The following is a 24819-nucleotide window of genomic DNA, read 5'->3' as shown; positions in this document are numbered from 1 at the left end:
GTGTGGGTTTTCCCAGAAGCTCTCCCAGTTATGATTTTTAATGTATTTTCTTGGATTCTTCAGTTGCATTGTTGGATTCATTTGGACTCACCATTATCTGGTAAATAAATCTCTTTATTATTCTTCCGTGTATTCTGTGCCTTTGTGTGCTTGTGAGTGGCTTCTGTTCCGTGCACAATCTGTGTAGAGTTTTAAATCCCCTGTTGTTCCATTAACTTATAATTAGCTGTTGTGCAATACTGGCTAGTTTTACGCCTGACACTTATCATTATTACACAGTGGGGTAAGATTTCAATCTCAATGTACTGAGCAGAAAATGCTCCTTCCAATGAGGGCGCTATAAACATTTTAATGCTTCAATATTTATCATTTGCTCATTTAATCTCTTTCAAGCTGTGTCCTTTCTCAATATTCTCCCACCATTCTTTATCTTCCGTTCTGTTTCTTGACGTCCAGACTGATTTATTAGTTTCCTTTTATATGTTCATCTTTCTGAGTAAGATCTAGAGTTGTTGTGTACAATACAAAACCCACCAAACATTTTGTAGTTTTTGGTACAGGACATAGTTGGTACAGGTATAGTTTTTGGTACAAGAAACGTCTGTGTGTATGTGGCTCACATATCTCTCTGACTGTTTGTCAGATCGACCTCAGCTTTCAGATATGGCTTGCACATGGCACAACCTTTATTTTGACATTAAACCGTTATTTTGACATCATGACATTAATACTTCCAAGATGGCGCCCTCCGTGGCTAACTCTGTAACTGTAAGCTAACTCTGACCAAGTGCTGCAACTTCAAGTGTGAAAACAGGCTGCAGGAGAATGACTTTTGAGAACAGCAGTCAGTTAAATGTGTTCTTTCGTGTTTGTTTGCAAATAATATCACATGTGGCTCAATGATGTTACTGGAAAGCAAAGTTAAACAACATGAGATAGGTCATGTTGCTTGCACCATTTCACAATAAAATGTTTAATGCCAGCATCCCATCAAATACTTTTACTGTGAAAAGCATGCTGTCAGTGTTCATTGCGATTGAGTTTAACTTGAGAACACTGAGGAAACATTTACTAAAATCCGTTTTGTGCTAAAAACAACTGATTTCCCACAATTTCTACAAAGTTTCAGTAAGTACATAAGCTGAATAAAAAACATCTCACAATTTGTACAATGTTTCATTAAGTAAATAAGCTGAATAAAGTCTTTTATTATATGGCTGCAATGGTACGCGCGCTCTGATTGGCTGATTACCGGTTGGATATTTTCCCATATCGAACCGGTTTCCATGACAATCAGTCTGAAACAAGTATTTTCTTTACACACGATCAGAAAAAGCAAGTCGGACATGAACGTAATCCATAAATATCTAAACTAGAGCCCGACCAATATTATCGGTCGATATAAGTCCTTTTCAATGTACTCACTATCAGCCGAAATTTTGCTGATAGAACGCCGATAATTTCTCATAAACAGAACAGTTACTGAAATAATATTTGTGTCAGCAATGTAAAATGTCTTGCACCGTTTGTCCAGTAGATGGAGCTCATTTAACTGAGAGCTGCTTACACCCCTGCTTAAATGTGTTCATCATTGGCCCCCGTACTTCGCCGTCACACTGTACTGATCGGCTGACAAAAGCATACAAGTAAGTTTATCAGGATGTTGTTTGTAATAACTTTGCGATTACATTCACCCCACATTTCTCCCATTTCAGTTCAACTCAGTTTGATTAACTCAGTTTATGTAGTAATGTGTCAAATGTGCTTCATTGTGTCGGTCACGCTTTTTATTAAGCCCATGTTGTGTAGACCTTATTTCTAGCATGAAAAACTTTCGTTTACTGCTAAGAGGTTGAAACATTCAGATTCACTGGTTGTCCGGAAGGGTTCTGGGAATTACTGCCGTTCGCCATTAACCCTCTGGGGCCGACATGACATGAGATAGAAACTTACTTTGTTTTGCTGAAACGTTAACTCCGCAGACTTTCGATCGACTGTCGGCCATCTTGGTACTCCTCATAGAAGATGTGTGATGACGTGCGCAATGTGAATGTCCAATCGGAATTCGTTCTCTGTCACATGGTTTTCCAAAATCCAATCGTAGGGCAGATTTACCTCACGTGATATGGCAAAGATCGTTTTCAGGAGTGATATCTTACTAGTTGGCCCGTTTGACTAGCCCCCTAACTGCTCCAGTTGCATTTTTGCATTTTTTTTGAACTTGAAAATTCTTCTCTGTTATAAAGTTAATCAATATGAGGACAAAGCTTCAGCTTTTAGCTCATGCCTTTTTTGTTAAGTGCCCAAAAAAGAACATTTTATTCATTTAAAAAAAAAAACTAATAATATCGGCTGATTTATCGGCTATCGGCAAATCAGCCGATTTATCGATTATCGGCATTTTTTTCCATCCAAATATCGTTATCAGCATTGGCCTCAAAAAATCCATATCGGTCGGGCTCTAATCTAAACAGCATCTGAAAAAACACACAGATTGAAAGCTTACCAGCTAACAACCGGACCATCTGTTAGCAAGTTCCTGCTCTGCTCCGGTGTTCTGTCGGGACACCGGCTGATACCATTTTTTTTTTTGTGGAGGTGAACTTCACCACCGCTGCTGAAGTGAACGGCTTCACTTCTGCTCAAACTATGAGCTCTGTCTACGAGCCACCAGGAGCTTTCATATTCGGGCATTCACGTCTTTATATATATATATATATATATATATATATATATATATATATATATATATATATATATATATATATTTACAGGAGCAACAAAAGACTGGGAAAGTTCATGAATCTTCAAAGAACACCTGTTTGGAACATTGCACAGGTGAACATGTTAATTGGAAACAGGTGAGTGTCATGATTGGGTATAAAAGGAGCATCCCCAAAAGACTCAGCCGTTCACAATCAACTGAAGTCGTACATCAAGCAAGAATGGGAAATAAATCCACCTACAAAGCTTCAACAATTAGTGTCCTCAGTTCCCAAACGCTTATTGAGTGTTGTTAGAAGGAAAGGTGATGTAACACAGTGGTAAACATACCACTGTCCCAGCTTTTTTGAAATGTGTTGCAGGCATCCATTTCAAAATGAGCACATATTTGCACAAAAACAATAAAGTTTATCAGTTTGAACATTAAATATCTTGTCTTTGTGGTGTATTCAATTGAATATAGGTTGAAGAGGATTTGCTAATCATTGTATTCTGTTTTTATTTACATTTTACACAACACCCCAACTTCATCGGAATTGGGGTTGTATAATTGATAATAAAGCTGATTATTGTAAATTATATGAAATACTATATGCAAATAATAATATAATGTAACATATCAATCAAAACATAGACCCAAATGACACAAAAAGTCCTTATTATCCACTCGGCATGTCGATCAAACATCTTTAATTTGTGCCAAGTGGCTTTTGAATGTGTGTGTTGGATCAAAATTTATATTATTTCTCAAATCTCAAATGTTAGAATATGTCATCGCCTCAGTCTCACATATCAATTCACACATTTCACAACAAACGTAAATGTCACTGACACATTATCAATAACTACTGTATTCACATCCATATATTTGTGCTTCATGTACACTAACTGCATTGATTCTTTACTATATTTCTGTGTGTGTGTATATATATATATATATATATATCTATATATATATATATATATATGTCTGACCATGTTGGATGAATGTCAATCTTCTTCTTAAAATAACTGTATCTGTGTGTCTCTTTGTATCTCAATGTCAACCACGTCTTAACAAACATACACTTTGTCTGTTAAAACTATGTAAGAATAAGTCCACCTCTTGGTATGTCCCACCTTGAAACACAGCATCATACAACCATCCATGAAAAATTTACTTAAGCTCCCAGCTTTCTATAGGAATACAAACTTCCTATGGACACTGCACTAGAAAACTTAATTTAAAAAAAGCTAAAAAATGTTTTTTACTTAATTAGTACAAGTTCTGGGCAGTCGCGGTGAGTGGGACTGTGCTGGCGCTGTTACTCCTGGCTGCTTGTCGTACAGACGTGACTAAAGCGCCATGGCAAAGCAAAAAGTATTAAAATCGATAAGGGATGCAATTTCACTCAACAAAGTAGCACAAATACACATAACAACAAACACACACACACAAAAAACACTCGACCATTTAATTCAAAATTCTTTCTCTTTTTCCACTCCTTGGAGAAAGAGTAGCTCTCTGGAACAGCAGCTGCACAACCAATATGTACATTGCATCCGGAAATGATTCACAGCGCTTCACTTTTTCCACATTTTGTTATATAACAATCTTATCCCAAAATGGAGGTCTACAGATAATTCCTTTGACGTCATGTTTGGTTTGTGCTCTGACATGCACTGACAACTGTGGGACCTTATATGTTGACAGGTGTGTGTCTTTCCAAATCATGTCCAATCAACTGAATTTACCCCAGGTGGACTCCAATTAAGTGGCAGAAACATCTCAAGGATGATCAGTGGAAACAGGATGCACCTGAGCTCCATTTTGAGCTTCATGGCAAAGGCTGCAAATACTTTTCTTCTGTTTAATAAATTTGCAAAAATTTCAAAAAAAATGTTTTGTCCACATTGTCATTATGGGGTATTGTGTGTAGAATTTGAGGGGGAAAACAATGAGTTTCATCCATTTTGGAATAAGGCTGGAACAACATAATAATGAAAAAGTGAAGTGTAAATTTTCCGGATGCATTGTAGACCAGGGTTTGAGTCCAGGTCTGTGCTCCAGGCTACCTGCCTCTATCCTTGGCTAAGGCACTTCATCTGCATTGTCCCAGTCCACCCAGCTCAAAATAGGTACCGGCCTTGGCTGGAGAAGTCACCTGTGATGGACTGTTGTTCCATCCGGGGGAGCTGAAGGCTATCATCTGCTTCACGCTACAGTATCTGTGGACAGCACCGGCCCCACATGCATCCTGGCCTATATAGGACTTACTACTTCATCACCCACCGGTATTGTGATCTGTTCTGTGCACATGTTGATTTGTTTCATATATTCTACATTAGTTAGATCACCGTTGTTGTGTTTGAACCATATGCATATTTACTTAAAAAAGAAACGTACTCCAGTAAATAACTGTGGGAGTAAGTCGGATCAGATATGTTCTTGCTGTTTCAAGTCGATGAAGTAAAAATATGTTTGCCAGGTTTAGATCTGAAAACATCTTCAATTGAAAGGTTTGTGATTCTTGTTTAAGGATCATTAATTTCGAATTACAGACTGCTGGCCCGTTAAAAACCATTCAGCTGTCCAACTGAATGCCTGATGCCAAGAGGGTGGGCATTGTGTAGGTGTTTGTGCACAATAAACCCGCACAACAGGCTGTTTATGTGTGTGTGACAATTATCCGGTTCCCCTCACTAATGTTTGGACCTGAAGCAGAGGAGAATGACGCATACGACCTCTGACATATGCAAATGTCTTCAGATTCACACAGGGAAGGCAGCATGTGCATGTGTCCATTACATAGTGCACGCCTGAGAATGATTATGCACACACCTACATGCAGTATTTATACTGTCAGGCCCATAAGTATTTGGACAGTGACACTATTTTCGGATTTTCAGCCTCTAAAGACTGCAGACAATGAAGATCAAACAAGAGCCCCAATAAGAGTTTCCAATTCCACAAATTTTTACCTTGGAAAAATTTTTAAGGTCAAAGTCTTGTTAGAAGTGGCTTTTCATAAGCTAAAATACAATACAAAAATATCAAGCCCCACCCTTCCCACATTTCTCCATGTAACATGGAGTTGTGTCATCTGGCTTAAAACTTGTGCCAATTCAACATGCAGATCCACCTCAGATTTTCTGTGGCGACCCCAAGTGCAAAACAAGGGAGCAGCGGAAGGGACTTACTTTTTACTGAGAGTGCCAGTTTAATAATAATAATGATAATCATGACTTGGATTCATAGAGCTCTTTAAAAGTTGCATTATTCATCCACTCACATCGGTACTGGTCAGCTACTAGTGTAGTTGCAGTTGCCCAGGGGTAAACTGGTGGAAGCGTGGCTGCACCTACAGCCCCTCCGACCACCACCTTATTCATACCAGGCAAAGTGGGTTAAGTGTCTTGCCCAAGGACACAACGGCAATATGCAGATTTTTGACTGGATGGGAGCTGGATTCAAAACGCTGACCCTTGGGTCATAAGACGGCTCGCTCTACCAACTGAGCTATTGTCACAAATGAGAGTTTCATGAGAGTCTCATTGTCTCAAATGAGCACTTTTGTTTGAGATCTAATGCAAAATGTACAGCAAATGGGCTTTTCAATATTAAATTCAAATGTCCACAAAATCCACAATCCGGATCAGATCTGGATCAAACTTTGTTTGGTGATAGTGAGTGCCAGTCTGCACCTCGCTTGTGAAATGGGCATGTATCCATCCTCCAACTTCTCTAAAGAAAACTGGCTGTAAAAGTAATGATATGAATTAAAGTACTCCTGTATTTACTTCGCCCTGATGGTGTCTGAAAATGTAAGCACTATGTATACAAATTGCCATAATTGCGAAAAGATTAATGCAATATTTTTGTTAAACCTCTCAAATTAAAAGTGAAAATCTACTCTACAATCACATCTTGATTGTTTCATTTCAACTTCATTGTGAAGAAGCATGGAAGCAAAAACTGCATCACTGCCCAAATACTCGTGGACCTGACTGTATGCGTGTGTGTTGTGACACAAACTTACTTGGATCAGATTTGGAGAATGTGTCTCTGTCCAGCAAGTTTCTGAAAAATAAGAAAAAACACATCACCATAAAATGTGATCGCAGTGGCCATAACCACCAAACTAAGACATCACCAGGCCTTCCCTAATTAACTCTATCATGGACCTCAACAACTTGTTTACCCATAATTCTCTCCTGATTTTATTAGCAAAACATTTTCATGCAGTCATTTAAACATCCAGCTCAAAGTGGAGCTCGTTTATATTTCAAGGTTTTGGAGAAAACAGCAGAAGAGTGTGTCTTTTCCTTCCCTCTTTCAGCAAACAACAGTGAAGGATGCCATCAAATTTGCATGACACACCAGTCGTTGCTGCCGACGTGGGGAAGGATAAATGCACCGCAGAGTCCCATTGCTGAGCAGATGCTCTGCACCGCTGAGGTGCCATTAAGCAGCTCTCACCCGTTTAACTATGCACACAAAAGGCCACAAGTCACAGTTTGCTGAGACGCTGGGAAAAAGAAATCAAAGTGCGCTGAGCGTAAAGGGGAGACCCGGACTGTTACGTCAGCAGCCGGCCTTCGTGGTTTCCACTGTCATTTGTCATTTGCTGACAGTGTTCCTGTCTGAGGACAGAGCAGTCAGAAGGAGTCCAACATCACCCAAAGGAGCTCCGGTGAATCTTTCACTCACTCGGCTTGTACTCCTGCCAAATCTTACATTAAAACCCCATCAAGCTTTCATGGTGCTGTCCCAGAAAAGATGAAATGTGGATTGCTATTAGTAGATAATCCACTGGACACATGACCTAGATGTATACCACGGCACAGGATAATGTGGCATAATGCTGAAAACAGTAAACATACATTTCTTATTTTCCAAAGGTCACCGAAAATTAGATGAGATGAGATGAGATATACTTTATTGATCTCACAGTGGAGAAATTATTTTTACACTCCAGTTACCTCAGACATCAATTAGTCCACAATTATTACTTGTTTACCATAATAATGGCACACATCAGAATTAAAGACAGCACATTCACATTTGACATTGTTTATGTGCACTAAGTTTGAAGAAGTCCATTATCCGAATTGAGGCAAGTGGGTGAAGGTCACGCAGCAACCCTGAGATGCGCCACCGTCAACTTGGGGGAAAGAACGTGGGCTGCAGGTAAAACTGCTGAAGTGGGAAGAAGTGACATTAGCAGGCGCCGGAAAGGGGAGTGTTGCTGGGGGATAGGAGGGGGTTGGGGGGGAGGGAATGGAGCATGCTTCAGTCCTGTGAAAAGAAGTTTATTGTCTTTGTGAGTTGAGATAAGAAACAGCCAAATGTTCACCAGGCCGAAAAAATTCCTCTGGAGGAAAACAGTTGGGCGATTTGACCTTCAGGCTTGATAAGCCTGTAATGTTATGGATTGAGCAGTGAAAAACACTTTTTAATAGTTCCACTTGCACAACCAAATCCCAATTATGAATTAAGAATATTCACCGGCCTCTGAATATTTTTAAATTTAACCCCTTAACGCCCATCGTCGCATATATGCTACAATCTCTGACTCAAATATGCAACTTACCAAATTGACCTGTATGCCCGTTGTCGCAAATTTGCAACATACCATCATTATTATTATAACATTATAACATAAAGTCATTACCAGAATACCCAATATTACTATCTAGTTTTTGTGCAAAAGTGAAATTAATAATCTCAACATTATTTACCATCTACTTAAAGGCAAAAACACACACAAAACATTTTTTTTATATACAGCTATATAAATTCGGGCGTTAAGGGGTTAATTTTAATTTATTTTCATTTAAATAGCGCCAAATCACAACAGAGTTGCCTCAAAGTGCTTCACACAGGTAAGGTCTAACCTTACCAACCCCCACAGCAACAGTGGTAAGGAAAAACTCCCTCTGAGGAAGAAACCTCAAGCAGACCAGACTCAAAGGGGTGACCCTCTGCTTGGGCCATGCTACAAACATAAATTACAGAAACAATTCACACAACAATTCACGGACAAATATACAGGACAGGAGGGTCGCCAACACAAATACAACTCCCATCTCTGGATGGAGCTGCACCTTAAACAGAGAGAGAAAAAACAGAATCAGGCATCAGAAAGACGAAAAATACTGTATAATTTTCCAGCATTAAACAACAAGAAAAACAGAAGAAATACTAAGGTGATCGCCGGCCGCTAGCCCTAAACTTCACTAAAAGACCCTGAATTCAGGTAAAGTTGAGGCCGCGGCCCGCTCCAATTACTAATAAATGAATTAAAAGAGTAAAAAGCGTAAAACAAAACTGTACCAGTATGCTAGCCATATGAAAGGGAAAATAAGTGCGTCTTAAGTCTGGACTTGAAAATCTCCACAGAATCTGACTGTTTTATTGACGCAGGGAGATCATTCCACAGAACAGGGGCACGATGAGAGCAAGCTCTGTGACCCACAGACTTCTTATTCACCTTAGGGACACAAAGTAGTCCTGCACCCTGAGAATGTAAAGCCCGGGCCGGTACGTAAGGTTTAATTAGGTCAGCTAGGTAGGGAGGTGCCAGTCCATTTTTATAGGTTAGAAGCAGAACCTTAAAATCTGATCTCACTGGGACAGGAAGCCAGTGAAGGGATGCCAAAATGGGTGTAATGTGGTTGTACTTTCTGCTTCGTGTCAAAATTCTGGCTGCAGCATTTTGAACCAATTGGAGACCCCTAATGCTAGACTGCGCTAAACCAGAAAATAGAGCATTGCAGTAGTCCAATCTAGAAGAGATAAATGCATGGATCAGGGTCTCAGCATCAACCATAGACAGGATGGGATGAATCTTCGCTATATTTTGCAGGTGGAAGAAAGCAGTCCTAGTAATATTTCTAATGTGGAGGCCAAAGGACAGCGAAGGATCAAAAATTACCCCAAGGTTCCTCAGTTTGTCAGTGTGATGTATGACACACGAGCCGAGGCTAAGCGTTAACTGGTCAAATTGATGCCGATGTTTCACTGGACCAAGAACCATCATTTCAGTCTTATCAGAGTTTAAAAGTAGGAAGTTTCTAGACATCCAACTTCTCACTGCTGCAAGGCAATCTTCTAAGGATTTTATGTGAACGAGATTACCAGTAGTTATCGGCATGTATAACTGAGTATCATCTGCATAGCAGTGAAAGGTAATCCCAAAACGCCACAATATGTGCCCAAGGGGTGCTATATAAAGGGAGAAAAGCAGGGGGCCTAAGACAGACCCCTGTGGAACCCCAAATTTCATGTCACTAAGGTTAGAGGTAGTGTTACTGTACAAAACACAGTGAGAATGACTGGTCAAGTATGACGTCAGCCATGCAAGGGCACTCCCAGTAATCCCAAAATGATTTTCCAGCCTATCAAGTAGAATATGATGATCCACTGTATCAAATGCAGCACTGAGATCTAACAGCAACAGAACCGTAGTGGTGTCCGAATCCATTGTAAGCAGAAGATCATTCACCACTTTAGTGAGAGCTGTCTCTGTGGAATGATGATGAACGATCTCTTCAACTTCAACTGCAAGGCACGCATCTGCTCCAAGATGTCATCCAATTTGCGTCTGAGTTCAAGAGTCATCGCAGTCTGAGAATGCACTGCCTTGCCAACCTCGTTAATCATTATGGACAAGCGAGGGGTTGTGGTCCTTGATGCCGCCACCTTGCCAATTTTCCGGTAGATCAGGGCAGCACATAAGCCAAAAAGTACCAGCCCTGCTAACATAAGACCAAAAATGAATAAATCCTCGACGTCCTCAACGGAGAAAGGTGCCAAGCATGCCACAGGCCAGGAACTCCAGGAGTCAAGAACATAGCCCGCAGTATGCGTTCCATCTGGGCAAGTAGGATCACCCGGTCCTGACCTTCTTGTAGAAAAATGGTGTCAATAACGTTCAGAGACCAGCTGATCAATTCCATGGTTAATCCAATAGTAGTCCAATAGATCCAGAATCCAATATAATTTGAGGAATTCTCAGTCTGGTGAAGTAGGGACTTGAAAGTTAAACGCAGAGAACAGAGATAAGGGAGAGTGGAGGAGATGCGACCGCCCTCGTCGGAGTCCCAAGCTGTTGTAAATGATTAGATTAGACAGAATTTTATTGATCCCTTAGGAAGACTCCCTCAGCAGCAGCTCCCTCCCAGCAGCACTGTATAGCAGCACACAGAGTATCAAAAGTGAAAGAAAAGAAAAAAAAAAAACAGTTTGCAAATATGAATATAAATACACAATATACACTCAACAAAAATATAAATGCAACACTTTTGGTTTTGCTCCCATTTTGTATGAGATGAACTCAAAGATCTAAAACTTTTTCCACATACACAATATCACCATTTCCCTCAAATATTGTTCACAAACCAGTCTAAATCTGTGATAGTGAGCACTTCTCCGTTGCTGAGATAATCCATCCCACCTCACAGGTGTGCCATATCAAGATGCTGATTAGACACCATGATTAGTGCACAGGTGTGCCTTAGACTGCCCACAATAAAAGGCCACTCTGAAAGGTGCAGTTTTATCACACAGCACAATGCCACAGATGTCGCAAGATTTGAGGGAGCGTGCAATTGGCATGCTGACAGCAGAAATGTCAACCAGAGCTGTTGCTCGTGTATTGAATGTTCATTTCTCTACCATAAGCCATCTCCAAAGGCGTTTCAGAGAATTTGGCAGTACATCCAACCAGCCTCACAATCGCAGACCACGTGTAACCACACCAGCCCAGGACCTCCACATCCAGCATGTTCACCTCCAAGATCATCTGAGACCAGCCACTCGGACAGCTGCTGAAACAATCGGTTTGCATAACCAAAGAATTTCTGCACAAACTGTCAGAAACCATCTCAGGGAAGCTCATCTGCATGCTCGTCGTCCTCATCAGGGTCTCGACCTGACTCCAGTTCGTCGTCGTAACCGACTTGAGTGGGCAAATGCTCACATTCGCTGGTGTTTGGCATGTTGGAGAGGTGTTCTCTTCACGGATGATGCAAAGGAGATGTGTTGCACTGCATGAGGCAAATGGTGGTCACACCAGATACTGACTGGTATCCCCCCCCAATAAAACAAAACTGCACCTTTCAGAGTGGCCTTTTATTGTGGGCAGTCTAAGGCACACCTGTGCACTAATCATGGTGTCTAATCAGCATCTTGATATGGCACACCTGTGTGGTGGGATGGATTATCTCAGCAAAGGAGAAGTGCTCACTATCACAGATTTAGACTGGTTTGTGAACAATATTTGAGGGAAATGGTGATATTGTGTATGTGGAAAAAGTTTTAGATCTTTGAGTTCATCTCATACAAAATGGGAGCAAAACCAAAAGTGTTGCGTTTATATTTTTGTTGAGTATAAATACCAGACATACTGATCAATGTTGGTTTACTGGCTACTATTGCTCCTCTCATTCCTGTCTCCTGTCTTCCTGTTACTCGTCCTCCCCACGAGTGAGGAGTTGTACAGTCTGATGGTCTGAGGGACAAAGGGGTTTTCCAGTCTGTTGGTACTGCACTTGGGAAGGAGGCTCTGGTTGCTGAGAACAAATAATGATGACAAGTAATAAAATGTACAAACAATAAAAATGCAGATATGCCATTTATTCATAACATATGCACATTAACAAAGATTTTGTGAGCTGTCAATCATAGTATGTTACAGCTGAAACCAAAAGTGAGCTGATTGTGCTGAATGTCAGCTTTGATTTGAGGGTACTCATGTCTGAATCAGGTGAACAGTGTGGGACCTGCAGTACTTTTGTGTGGGGTTCTCGTTTTTAAAGGTACTATGAATGACTTTTTAAACATTGAAACAACAGCTAATAACTATTTTGTATGTAAAGCTTTAGAGGTGTAATTTGGCCTGTGCAGTAACTGAAGGAACAATCCCAATGTGTGTGTTGTAATCTGAGCTTTTGTGTCCCTTGTTTACATAGCTGGAACGGATGCACGTGAACGTTTAGAGCAGGGGTGTCGCAGACCGAACGGTCCCCCTAAAAATCAATCCCCCCTGATGACGCAGTTCACGGATTAACACCTCGTTTCTGCTTCAAACTGCACTCCAGTCATCATCTATCTCAGCGGCAGATAGTTTAAGCTTCCACATAAATTCAGCATTATTTCATCATAAAAGACGGCAGAAGCGATCAGAGCGCTGCGGCTAAACAAGCTGCTAATTGATGCTTTCACTGCACGTTGGATATTTCAAAGTGTCACAGAATTTCACTTCGTTTCTGCTTAAAAGTGACTTTAGAATGATTTAAGAGGTTTTGCCTTTATTATCTGATGGTTAATAATCCCATTAATCCATTTGATTGCTTTGGGTGAAGAGACTCAGACGAGCTGCTGTGGTCCAAAGTGACGCATGTGCAGATGCAATAGATAGACCAATTTTTAGGGGTGGACCGTTCAGTCTGTGACAGATGTTTTCAAAGTGTGGGAGAGTGACCCCCCCCAGAGAACAAATGAATAGCCCCCCCCCTCACACACACACACACACACACACACACACACACACACACACACACACACACACACACACACACACACACACACACACACACAATTTCAATACCTTTGTGTGATTCTTTTTATTCTTTTACACGTTAAACACATTTTAAACTATATTTATGTGTTTTTATGGAACTGTCTATGCATTTACACATTTCACAGCCTTTGTAAACATTTTAAACATATTTTTAAAGAACTTTCGGTTCTTTCACACATTTTACACCCTTTTCAAAATTTTAAACGTGTTTTTAAAAAACTTTCTATTCTTCTATTTTTACCTTTTGTCATATTTTAAGATCGTTTTTAACATCTCTGTGTGTTTTCAAATGTCTCTGACATAACTTACACATTTTAACATAAATAATATTAAACTTTTATACATGTTTAGTCTCTCATCTAGTCTCACCTCTTGTTTAGTGCGAGCAATGAGTCTGGGTCTTTGATGCGCACAGGCGGCTGATGCGGGAATGCACTGTGAAGAGGAGCAAACGAAGCTCGTCCTCCACTTTCTTCTTTTTTTGGGTTGCCCAAACTCTTGTCTTCTCACTGGAAGATTTACGCACGAAAAATTTATCCATTTTGCTCCTGGTGTGTTAGCCAACAATGTTTTCTTTTTCCTTTTTTCCTCTTCTTTTTTGTTGGTTAACGGGGGGGGGGGGGGCAAGGGTCAACGAAACTGTTGACCCTTCCCAAATTTGTAAAGAGGTAGTCAATTACACTGGCTGAAAGGAAGCCTGTGACATCTACAGTCGTGGCACTTGGCTGTAGTACTTTTAAGGGATTGCCATCGTCCTAAACAAGTATGTTATTCCCTCCCAGTTCCATTTCATGAGATGCCAAGACGAAATTACTGTAATAACTGGTGTATGATTTGCAGGTGCACATAAATCCTAACCATGGGCAATGAAATAATGTGAGAATATATAATTAAAATTAACAGTGGTCACAGGCAGTACAGCGGCTTAGTGATTATCACTGTTGCACAGTGTTTGTGTGGGTTTTCTCCAGGTGTGCCGCTTCCTCCCACTTCCAAAGACATGCAGATTAGATAAATTGGAAACTTTAAATTGACTGTGGATGTTTGTTTGTCTATATCTGGCCCTAAAGTAACAGACTGGCACCCTGTCCAGGATGTACCCTGCGTCACGCACTATGACTGCTGGGATAGGCTCCAGCCGCCCCCCATCCGACCCTTAATTGGAATAAGCGGGTATAGAAAATGAATGAATAATAATGATAATTTTCCTTTGTGTGGTAGCATTTAGTTTTTGTGCATAATGAGTACTTTAAAGGAAAAGAAAACCCACTGATAAAACACAGCTTGGAAGATACACTGTGCTATAAACTAACAATTGATGCGTATCAATGAAAATAAGGAGCTCTTACAACTGAAATATCCTCCTCGAAAGTCGGTATTTAAGCAGAATTTGACAATTTCATAAATGCCGCCATTGACACAATTTTAACCAATCAGAAAAAAACCCTGGATCGCTTGCGGCACTGCTGTGACGTAGCATGAGCACAGAAAATCACTGGTGGCAAATAAGCTCTGATGTAAAAGTTCTCTCTCCCTCACTCTCTCTTGCTCTCTGTCTCTCTCTCTTCCTTACTTTTCTCCCTCACCTCATTGTTTTCCTGCTGAGCAAATGCGAAGCCTTTCATCTGTAAAATAACTAAATTAATCAGTGTTCATGGGAGTAACTGGGTAAACACTGAAAGATTTTGGTGGTTTTCATGTTCACCAGGGAGAAAGTGAATCTCTGATCAGCTGTTCTCTTCGGAGTGAGCTACGGCTCACTCCAAGTGAACAAGCTGCGGCTGCGAAACGGCTGATTTTCAGTAACAATTCAGTTAATTTTTCGGAAAATCCATGCTCTGCAGCACAGACCATTTGAACCTGAGAGCTGGGCGGAAATTTGCCATTACTTGTGGATTAAAAATCATCTCTGGTGCGGTGCGCGGAAGAAACAACTCGCATTGAGCACAGAAACCTCCCTACCCCCCCCCCCCCCCCCCCCCCCTCCTCTCCTGCCGCTCAGCAGTAAACAGAGCAGACAGCATGCAGCACGACCAAGGTTTCACAGGTTTCTCTCCAGTATCAGAAAATCCCGCATGTTGGATCAGGAAATTTCGATCCGCGAATTACATTGGTATCAGAACCCAATACCAATCCAGGATTCAGGATGTTGACATGCTTTGCCCCTCCTATACTGAAGGGCAACACTGGCAGAGTTGTGAACCTCTGTGCCCATGTGACATCACACATCGCTGTTATACCAGCCGGCATGGCTGCCTGCTGGTGGCTTTTGACCAGCCATACAAAAGCACTCTTAACTTTAACATAAATGATCACACATGCCTGCAACTTTTCATATATCATAATCTACCACCCCAATCGTAAATTATCAGTGGGTTTTCTTTTCCTTTAATATTTAGGTTTCATCTAGGTGCGTACAATACATACACTGATAACTAGAGTCGTCTCAGTGAAGCGTCTGTGTAAGAATCTGTTCTTGCAGGCTGCAGCTGTTCCACAGTATATTCCAGATCTGCCAACCTTGAAGAAATGTCTTGGAGTGCCACTTTATATGGGGGGGGGTCAGCTCATCTGCATGTGAATGCCAAATGATTTATTGTCAGGAATTTGTAACTATGTACCTGAATCACTTACAGTAAGTAGCTCTTGTCAAAACATTGCAGTGAAGTAAATTATTGTCCGTGTGGTTACAAAAATGATGCATATGTGTCCGTGTGTTTTTTTTTTTAAGAAGGAGAGAGCAGCTGCCGGTTGCAAGCAGAAACAGTATCTGTGGCTTGATGGTAAAAGAAGCAGCTACACTATTCCACCACCAGTCTGAGCCAAACATTATGTTGTATCCAAGCTATTTTTTTCCTGTGTCTTTTCCTTTTTAAATCTACCATTGGCAGGCCTGGATCCAGACCGGTTTGGACCGATGCGGTTGCATCAGTCAGATTTTTTTACTCATCGTTCGTCATTGGTTAAAAAAAAAATCTTGATTAATCCCAAATAGTGCTGAACGTGTCCCCGCAGTGAACACAGCTTTTGGTTTGATCCCACAATGCACCGTGCAGGTGTACACAGGAAAATACAAACCGTATCAAACAAACACAGTGTCAGTCCAGTCGAGTCGATGATCATAGCATCCAGGAAAAAAGTTATGCAAGGAAAACTGGGCGCTTATTTCAGCAAGAAACGGTGAGTGGTTTATAAACAGTTTCAGACAATAGTGTGTTTGAAAGGCATTCTGTGATGACTGAAATGACATTTTCGGTGGTTTTCCGACCATACATGTTAACCTATACGGATTGTCCATAAATTATACGTATTTTTCAGAGTCTTACGGACGTACAAATAAAGTCGGATATTCAGGGTTTGGTCTGCAGCGGGTCTGTAATCAACCGTTTCTGCAGCACGACTCCACTTTGAAGCGTGAACCATTGAAGCAATGCTTTGATCCACTAGCTTGTTGGTTCTTTGATTCGCTGCTCTTCAGAAACGGCAAGTCCGCTTCTTAACCCCTCTCAAAGCCATTAAAATATGGTGAGTCACTTCTGTGTGGATTAAAGTCACTAAGTGGGACTCTTGTCTTATTGCAGTCAAGAAATGAGAATTGTCCTCTGTTCCTTTGGCACAGCTCCAAACACTGTGCGGCTCTCTGCTGAGACAGTCCAGTTGGCATTAATAACTTCAAAACGAATCGCCGCTTTAAATAAATGACACCTCTACAAACGTTGTAATACAGACAAGAAACTACAATCGAATAAAACTTTTTTTTCCTCCCAAAATGAGACGTGCTGTATTTCTTTACACATACATCCTGACGTGCAGCACAGCAGCTGTAAGAGCTCAGCTCAGATATATGGAAAGACATTCATGCAATAATGTCTGAAGGAAATGCTTTTGACAAAAACTACAGATTTTGTTTATTCCTATTTATGTTCAGAGATCAAGGATCCACCATGTCATTTTTGTTATAGTGTTGTTTTTTAGGACATCATATTTATACAAATAAGAAGTGTTCACTATGGTCCATGAAGTATAATAAATATATTAAAAGAAGTGTGACAGTGTATGTTGCACACAAATAAAAGAATGAAGATTACTGAATAACAAGACGCATATGATTTTTATTTTATCATTGGGCAAAAATGCATCTGTCAGATTTTCACTCTGGATCCAGCCCTGATTGGTAAGTCTGCTGTGCTGTTAATATTCATGACAACAGGTCGTGGCCTGTTGCCTATTCACTGCGTAGAGGTTCATGCATTCATCTGATTGGACTTTATTGCAGCTATCACACGCAACAGACCGTAGACTGAATGCAAACACAGTACGCATTGTCACTGTATGCATGGCTGCAGACATAAACGCAGCAGATCAAGCAGAGCGCACTCTGCTGCACCAGTGTGTGACAGGGAGGAGAGAAAAGAGGAGATGGTGGTGATCACATCAAGCCTGTTGTACACCATTTACAGAGCATCTAAGAAATCAAAATGATTAATTGCTTAGTGGGAACTCTGTTTGCCACTTTCTGAGCCGCTCACCCGCACCTGCAACATTTTCTCACCAAACGTATCTGCACTCAAGTTGCAGGTTGACTTGTGCATCACTACAAGGCATTTTATCTCATATATTTGAAATACGATGCTCTGAATGGACAGACACGCCCACTGTGGGGATAGAATACTACACTGGGAATGGTTGAACTCTTCTGCTTTTGCTTTTCAGCAGGAATACGTAGACTTGTGTGCAGAAGAACCAGTCAATATTCTTTAACATTTTTTGAGTATGTCTGATTAAATGGACTACATTTATTTATATAGCGATTTTCCATCTGTATCAGATGCTCAAAGCGCTTTACAATTATGCCTCACATTCACCCATTCACACAAACACACACACACCGATGCCAGGGTCCTGCCATACAAGGCGCTCACTACACACCGGGAGCAACTAGGGGATTAAGGACCTTGCCCAAGGGTACTTAGTGATGTTCCGGTCAGGCTGGGATTTGAACTGAGGATCCTCTGGTCTGAAGCCCAACGCTTAACCACTAGATCATCACCTTCCCTAAGTGACAAATCATACCAGTGTAGATTGATGTTAAAAGGGTGTCATAATACATGCATTTTTATTTTATTTTTTTACCATGTGTAACACACATGGTGGTTCAGTGCACAGAACTATACACTGAATACATGGTAGGACTCTGCACCGTATGATTGTACACACATGTGTATTGGTTTGCATAAGCCACCGACATTTCAGGGAGTAGCACTGCTTATATCCACAGACTGTGTCGCTCTCGTTTTCTGCTCAGTGCAGAAGGAGTGGTCAACCCCCTGAGCCTGCTCTCTGTGTGTGAGGCCTATCAGAGGGAACAGTGAACAAGCCACTTGAAGGAAGCAACTGCATGATTCCACCCAGAAACTTTAAAAGCATAAATGAAATTGGTTAGTTTACCTTTTTCTTCTAAAATATGAACCTAAAAGTGAAAGTGTACCAATATGCATTTGTATTGAATCACTTTTCCCGTATGAGATCAGTCCAATCATTCAATTATAAACACACCAACTTTTGACAAAAGTTGAAATTTTGTACAAATTATTGTACAAAATTTCACTGACGAGATGACCACCAAATAGTGACACTGCATACAATGATTTGAAACCTGTACAAAGTGAGGTTTTATGAGATGCCATCATTTGCACAAAACAAAACAAACTCAAAATGGACAAAATATTGAAGGCAGTCTGGCTCGACCCGTCGCGCAACATAAAAAACAAAAAACAATAAAACAAAACACTTAACGACCTACAGAGCTATCACGTGTCACTAGGGAGTTCTAGGTCTGATGACATCGCAGTGACATCTAGTGCCCCACAGGGTCAGTGCTTGGGCCTATCCTGTTTTTAATCTATCTACTCCCACTTGGTCATAACATCAGATAACACAATATCATTTCCATTGTTATGCCAATGACACCCAGCTCTACATCAAAACACAACCCACCCTCACCAGTATTATCTCTACTCTAAACACTTGCCTAGTAGACATCCGCTCCTGGGATGAACAACAACTACCTCCAGACTCAACAGCAAATCGCACTCCCTTGATGGACAACTCATTCCTCTCTCTTTTCTCTTGTCACCAATCTGTGTTAAGTTTGACCCCACTCTCTCATTCCAAGCCCATATCAAACATAACCTCCAGACTTCCTTTTTTCACCTGAAACACCTCGACTACGCAATGCACTCTTCTCCAGTCTGCCATAAATCAATCACTCTCTTCACCTAATCCAGAACAGTATGGCCAAGTTACTCACTGGCTCAAATAGGTCAGAGCCCACATAACCCCATAATTGCCCTACTCCACTGGCTCCCAGTCCACTACAGGATCATATTCAAGTCCTCCTCATGACTTACAAAGCCCTGAATGGCCAAACCCCAGCTATGTCTGTGACCGCATCTCTATCCAGACACCTACATGCTCTCTCTGTTCAAACCACACGCCTTGCTTCACATCCCTCCCACACGTATCCGGACAATGGGAGACAGAGTCTTCTGCTCATTTGCTCCACACCTCTGGAGTCGCTCCCAAAATCCGCCCCTTCCATTGAGTTCTTTAGGGCCCCTTCACACATAGTGCACATTTTCCTCCACATCAGCAAAAATAAAATAAAAAGAAAATAATAAAATAAAATAAATAAATAAATAAAAACCAGCTTATACTTAGTGAAATATCACTGGGTTGATATAAATAATACATAAAAGGGGATGCAATACAGAAGCCGTGGTTAAAAAATACCCTGGAGGACACTCCAGGCATGCCAGAGTGCAGACACTGGCACGCCACATGTGCACCCGGCAACTTCACACTCGTGGGGCACTTAGACAGATTTCCATTGCCAGCTCGACAGTGATTGTCTGGTGATGGTTGTTGTGTTAATAGTGTGAACGGCCACACATTTTCTAAGTGCCAAACAAGCGGTGTTGGATGTTTGTGTGTCACCTGAATTTAGCCGACACCTGCTGTGAGAGGGTTCGATGGGCTTGCACAGCGCACACTCTGTCTTTCAGCCGGCTGGTGGCGCAAATAGTTGTAGCAACAGGTGTACAAGGCAGCTACAATTTTACAGGTTTTGCACACGATTCCTGCTTCATGTGCACTTTATGCGCAAATTGTCCAAATTCGCACTGTGAAGGGGCCCCTTAAAACTGGCCTGGAAGACTCTGTTTAGACCTTCAATATGCCTTTATAGTGGTCCACCTGCTACCGTCTTTATTATAATTTTACTCTCAAATTATTTTACTATGGGCAGCACGGTGGCTTAGTGGTTAGCACTGTTACAGCGAGAAGGTCGTGGGTTCAATTCCCATGGCCTTTCTGTGTGGAGTTGCATGTTTTCCTCCGTGTTTGCGTGGGTTTCCTCCGGGTGCTCCGGTTTCTTCCCACATCCAAAGACATGCAGGTTAGGTGGATTGGACTCTTTAAAATTGTCCGTAGGTGTCTTGTGTTTGTTTGTCTATTTGTGGCCCTGCGACAGACTGGTGTCCTCTCCTGGGTGTACCCCACCTCGCGCTCTATGACTGCTGAGATAGGCTCCAGCCCCCCGCGACCCTTAATTGGACTAAGCGGTAGAAGATGAATGAATGAATGAATGAATTATTTTACTATTTTATTTTACTTTATTGATTTGATCATTTTTATTGTTTTATTTATTTATATGTAGCTTTTATCATAGTCTTTTATCAGTGAAGCTCTTTAAGATTTGTCTTGGTAGATGAGAAGCGCTATACAAGCTTAATCTATTATTATTACAAGCTGCACAGTAAATTCATCCCAACACAACTAACAAGATACGAAGGCAATCAGATTACAGATACTGTATAAACAAACAAACTCTGACTGTACCATGATATCTAAACCAAAGTGTGAACCGAACCGTGACTCCTATGTATTGTGACACCTCATATAGTACTAAAATGTGTACAGGTTGGCAGGTCTGTTGATTGATTCCAATCAATATGAGCCATCAAATTCAAATGGCTCAACTTTCCATCCAAAATTATTGAAATATTCAGCCATGACCTTTGAACTCAGACTTCACAACTTCATTGGTAAGCATCAAGAATGCAATGCTCATCAGTATTTAACTTGTTTGGACTTAGTAGAGAATGCTTACATCGTATAGCAGTTTAGCCCGTGACAGTTTTAAAATTCAAACTAAACACTGGACCAACTGTTTCCTGAGTGAATCCCAAACATGTTAAAAATGGGCTGCAGGTTCCAAAATGTCAAAACCCGTTTAAAAGCTGTACGGCCTTTCAATTTTCACAAAACTGACAAAATTTAGTTTCTACCACAATCCAAGCATTATAGTGTGTTTTTTTGTTGTTGTTTGTTGTTGGGTTTTTTTTGTATAACATTTTGCAAAATTACAGCTCATTGTAATGAAGAGAACATATTTATCTGGAGAGAATTCCACAGTGAATATTTTCTTCTGTTGTTAATACTTTTATACACATCTGTCAGTTTTAATAATTTGTTTGTACAGGTGTGTTATTGTCATGATGCCTCATTTACACATACTGCTTGTATAATGGCTGTAATATCCACAATATGCCATCTCACGTTCAACTCAATGAAATGCATTTATTTCTGGAGACTAAAGCCCAGTTCAATTTCATTTTCTTTAATTTTTCAATTTATTTCATTTATAGTGCCAAATCATAACAAAGCTTTACACGAGTAAGGTCTAACCTTACCAACCCCTAGAGTAAGCACACAGGTGACAGTGGTAAGGACAAACTCCCTCTGATGATGCTGAGGAAGAAACCTCAAGCAGACCAGACTCAGAGGGGTGAACCACTGCTTAGGTCATTCTAACAGTTACAACACATCAAATTTTGTAAGATACACTCTACGGGGACTACAATGAATCCCACTCCAACAAGAGTTAAATAAACTCTATTATAGTGTGAAATCAGCTCTATCGTCTTGTCAAATAAAGTTTTCAACTGCAATAAGAGTCATTCACAGCATGACAGAGTTGATTTAACACTATTTAACTCTATTTGGAATGAGACCAGAGTTTATTTTGCTCTGCAAAATTTACTGTGACGGTTTTTACAAAGCTTTTACAAGCTGAAGAAACAGGAAACAGAAAACCAGAATTACATCAAAAACACAGTCCATTATTGAGACGACCACACAAGCAATTGTGTCGCAGGCAGAAGGTCACCCAGTGCCCTGGGTGCAGGGCCAGCCTTCAACCCTCACGCCATCACTGGGCCCGGCCTCCAGGTCGAACACATTCCAATGCAGACTGCAGTGTGCTGTGTCAGCTTCAGCCATCTCAGCATCCCGTGGTCAGTCCAGCACCCTGTGGTCTGCAGCTGTCAAAAAGCAGTTGTGTGCCAAGATACAGACAGTATTAGAGGCAACAAACTAGTGATACTACAATAAATACACAGTAGTTTTGACCAGATGCCCTCCATGTACAACTGGTGCTGCCACACGGGCTCCCAGCCAAGAGCTGAATCAGGACCTACACTGCTTCATGTCTGAGATCTGATGGGATCAGGTGTGCTCAGAGCTGCCTGGCTGTGGCACCTCTGCCTTATTAGTCCACAACAGTATCCTTGTCCAGATACTGTGGATTTGTGTTGACTGCAACAGCATGTCACTTTTCAACAGTAAAACAAAATGACTATCAATCCACTGTGCAGCTCTGGCACCTTCCCACACAACCACGGAACTCAATCTGATGACCCACCGCAGCAACAAACATCACTGTTACCATTTTCTGTGCTTCTTTCATATTCTTACTTTTCAAATATATTCAAACTCACATCACCTCTCTCACAGTCCAGATACCAATTTACTGTAACAAATCTTCTCGCATGACTTTCCTCAACAACGTGGCTACCCTAAAACCTTATCTGCACATAAAAGCTACACCGCGGGATAATGAGCTTGTCCACATTACTAATAGCTGTAATTTTTGGAAAATCTGCCTCAGGACTTAACAGCACAGAAAATGGCTCTGTAATGTGTATAAGTGTACACATTTCTGCACTTAATGATATATGAAGCTTTACTTGGCCCCAGAACAAAGCTCGACTTTGGTAGAGATTTACTTTATATTACACTACTAATTACCTGCCCCAGGGCATGTTTGATTCAGAGCACCAACTAACCATTAGTTGAAAAACACTCTTAAGTTAGAATATAATATTAATTTAGTGCAGTGTGTTTCATTCATGAGGTGTCGCAAAACACACCCAAAATCTCATCAGATTGTTCTTTTTTTTTGGAAATGATTTTACAGGTTAGTTTGGGCTTTTCTGTGTGTGTGTGTGTGTGTGTGTGTGTGTGTGTGTGTGTTGTGTGTGTGTGTGTGGTGTGTGTGGTGTGTGTGTGTGTTGTGTGGTGTTGTTTGTTTTTTGTTGTTGTTGTTTGTTTTTGTTTTTTTGCTGTTAGCAGCAGCGGGAGAGTCACCATAGCTCTCACATCTTAAGTTCACAGGGGAAGCTTTACATACGGAAAAGAAACGGACGCATCAAAACTCACCCAAAATCCGATCTAAGCATCAAGACAAAAGTGGATTTGCAAAAATTTGATTTAAATGGCATTTAACACTACTGCATGGTATCAGAATCAAATCAGATATGCACACGGATCAGATTTTTACTGACAGTCTGAACAAGGCTTCAAACTTTCATGGCCTTCATGCCATCGAATCCAGGTATAATATATGGCACCAAGAAGCCTCAGGGCCTATATCGGATTTTTTTATCCGAGACAACTTCTCTCGTGAATATTTCTTTAATGCTAAGAGAGTATTACTGGAATTTACATCATCAGCTCACATGATCTAACACAAAAATTGCATACGACAATGTCAGAGCCAATGTCACCTCAGGTGGGCTTGTTGAAATGGTAAAAACATGATTTGTTACAGATAGGGATGGGTATTGATAAGGTTTTATCGATATTGATGCCATTATCGATTCTGCTTATCGATCCGATTCCTTATCGATTCCCTTATCGATACCTCTTGTGAATTTTGTACTAAAAGTAGGTTTTACAGGTTTTCTATGTATTTCATTGAGTCTTTAAATATGTGAATAAATAAATATGAAATTGGTCACTGTATCCTTGATCTCTGGACATAAATACAAATTTAAAAATGGTGTTTCGCTTTGAAGTTATTAATTCCAACTGAACTCTATCGTTCTAACTTGACTCGTCAGAGAACCGCGCAGCGTTTGGAGCTGTGTGAACAGAACGGAGGACGATTCTCGTTTCTTTCTCGCAACAAGACAGGAGTCCCAGTTAGTAACTTTAATCGGCACAAAAGTGACTGACGATTGACATATTCAGGATGAAAGTGGTAAAAAACAAAAAAAAGCTGAAACCCAAAATTACCCCCCAACACCACCTGCACGAAAATGTTTGAAAGCTCTGAAATGCAATCTGGGTATTCTAGACAATAAACTGCAGTGAGTGCAGCATCCATTTTGGTGAGAAAAAAAAAAAA

General features: G+C 40.8%; 1 protein-coding gene across 1 annotated transcript in view; it reads right to left on the bottom strand.

Annotated features, from left to right (window-relative positions):
- Nucleotides 1-24819, bottom strand: part of LOC117515333 (copine-8-like) — a 414918-nt gene that overhangs the window by 287776 nt on the left and 102323 nt on the right. The window contains exon 2 of the mRNA XM_034175840.1: nt 6744-6784. Coding sequence (XP_034031731.1) covers nt 6744-6784 — 41 coding nt within the window. The remainder of the gene's footprint in view (nt 1-6743; nt 6785-24819) is intronic.

Source organism: Thalassophryne amazonica, chromosome 8 (assembly GCF_902500255.1).
Source record: "Thalassophryne amazonica chromosome 8, fThaAma1.1, whole genome shotgun sequence".
Classification (NCBI taxonomy): Eukaryota; Metazoa; Chordata; class Actinopteri; order Batrachoidiformes; family Batrachoididae; genus Thalassophryne; species Thalassophryne amazonica.
This window is presented reverse-complemented; position numbering and strand designations above follow the sequence as displayed.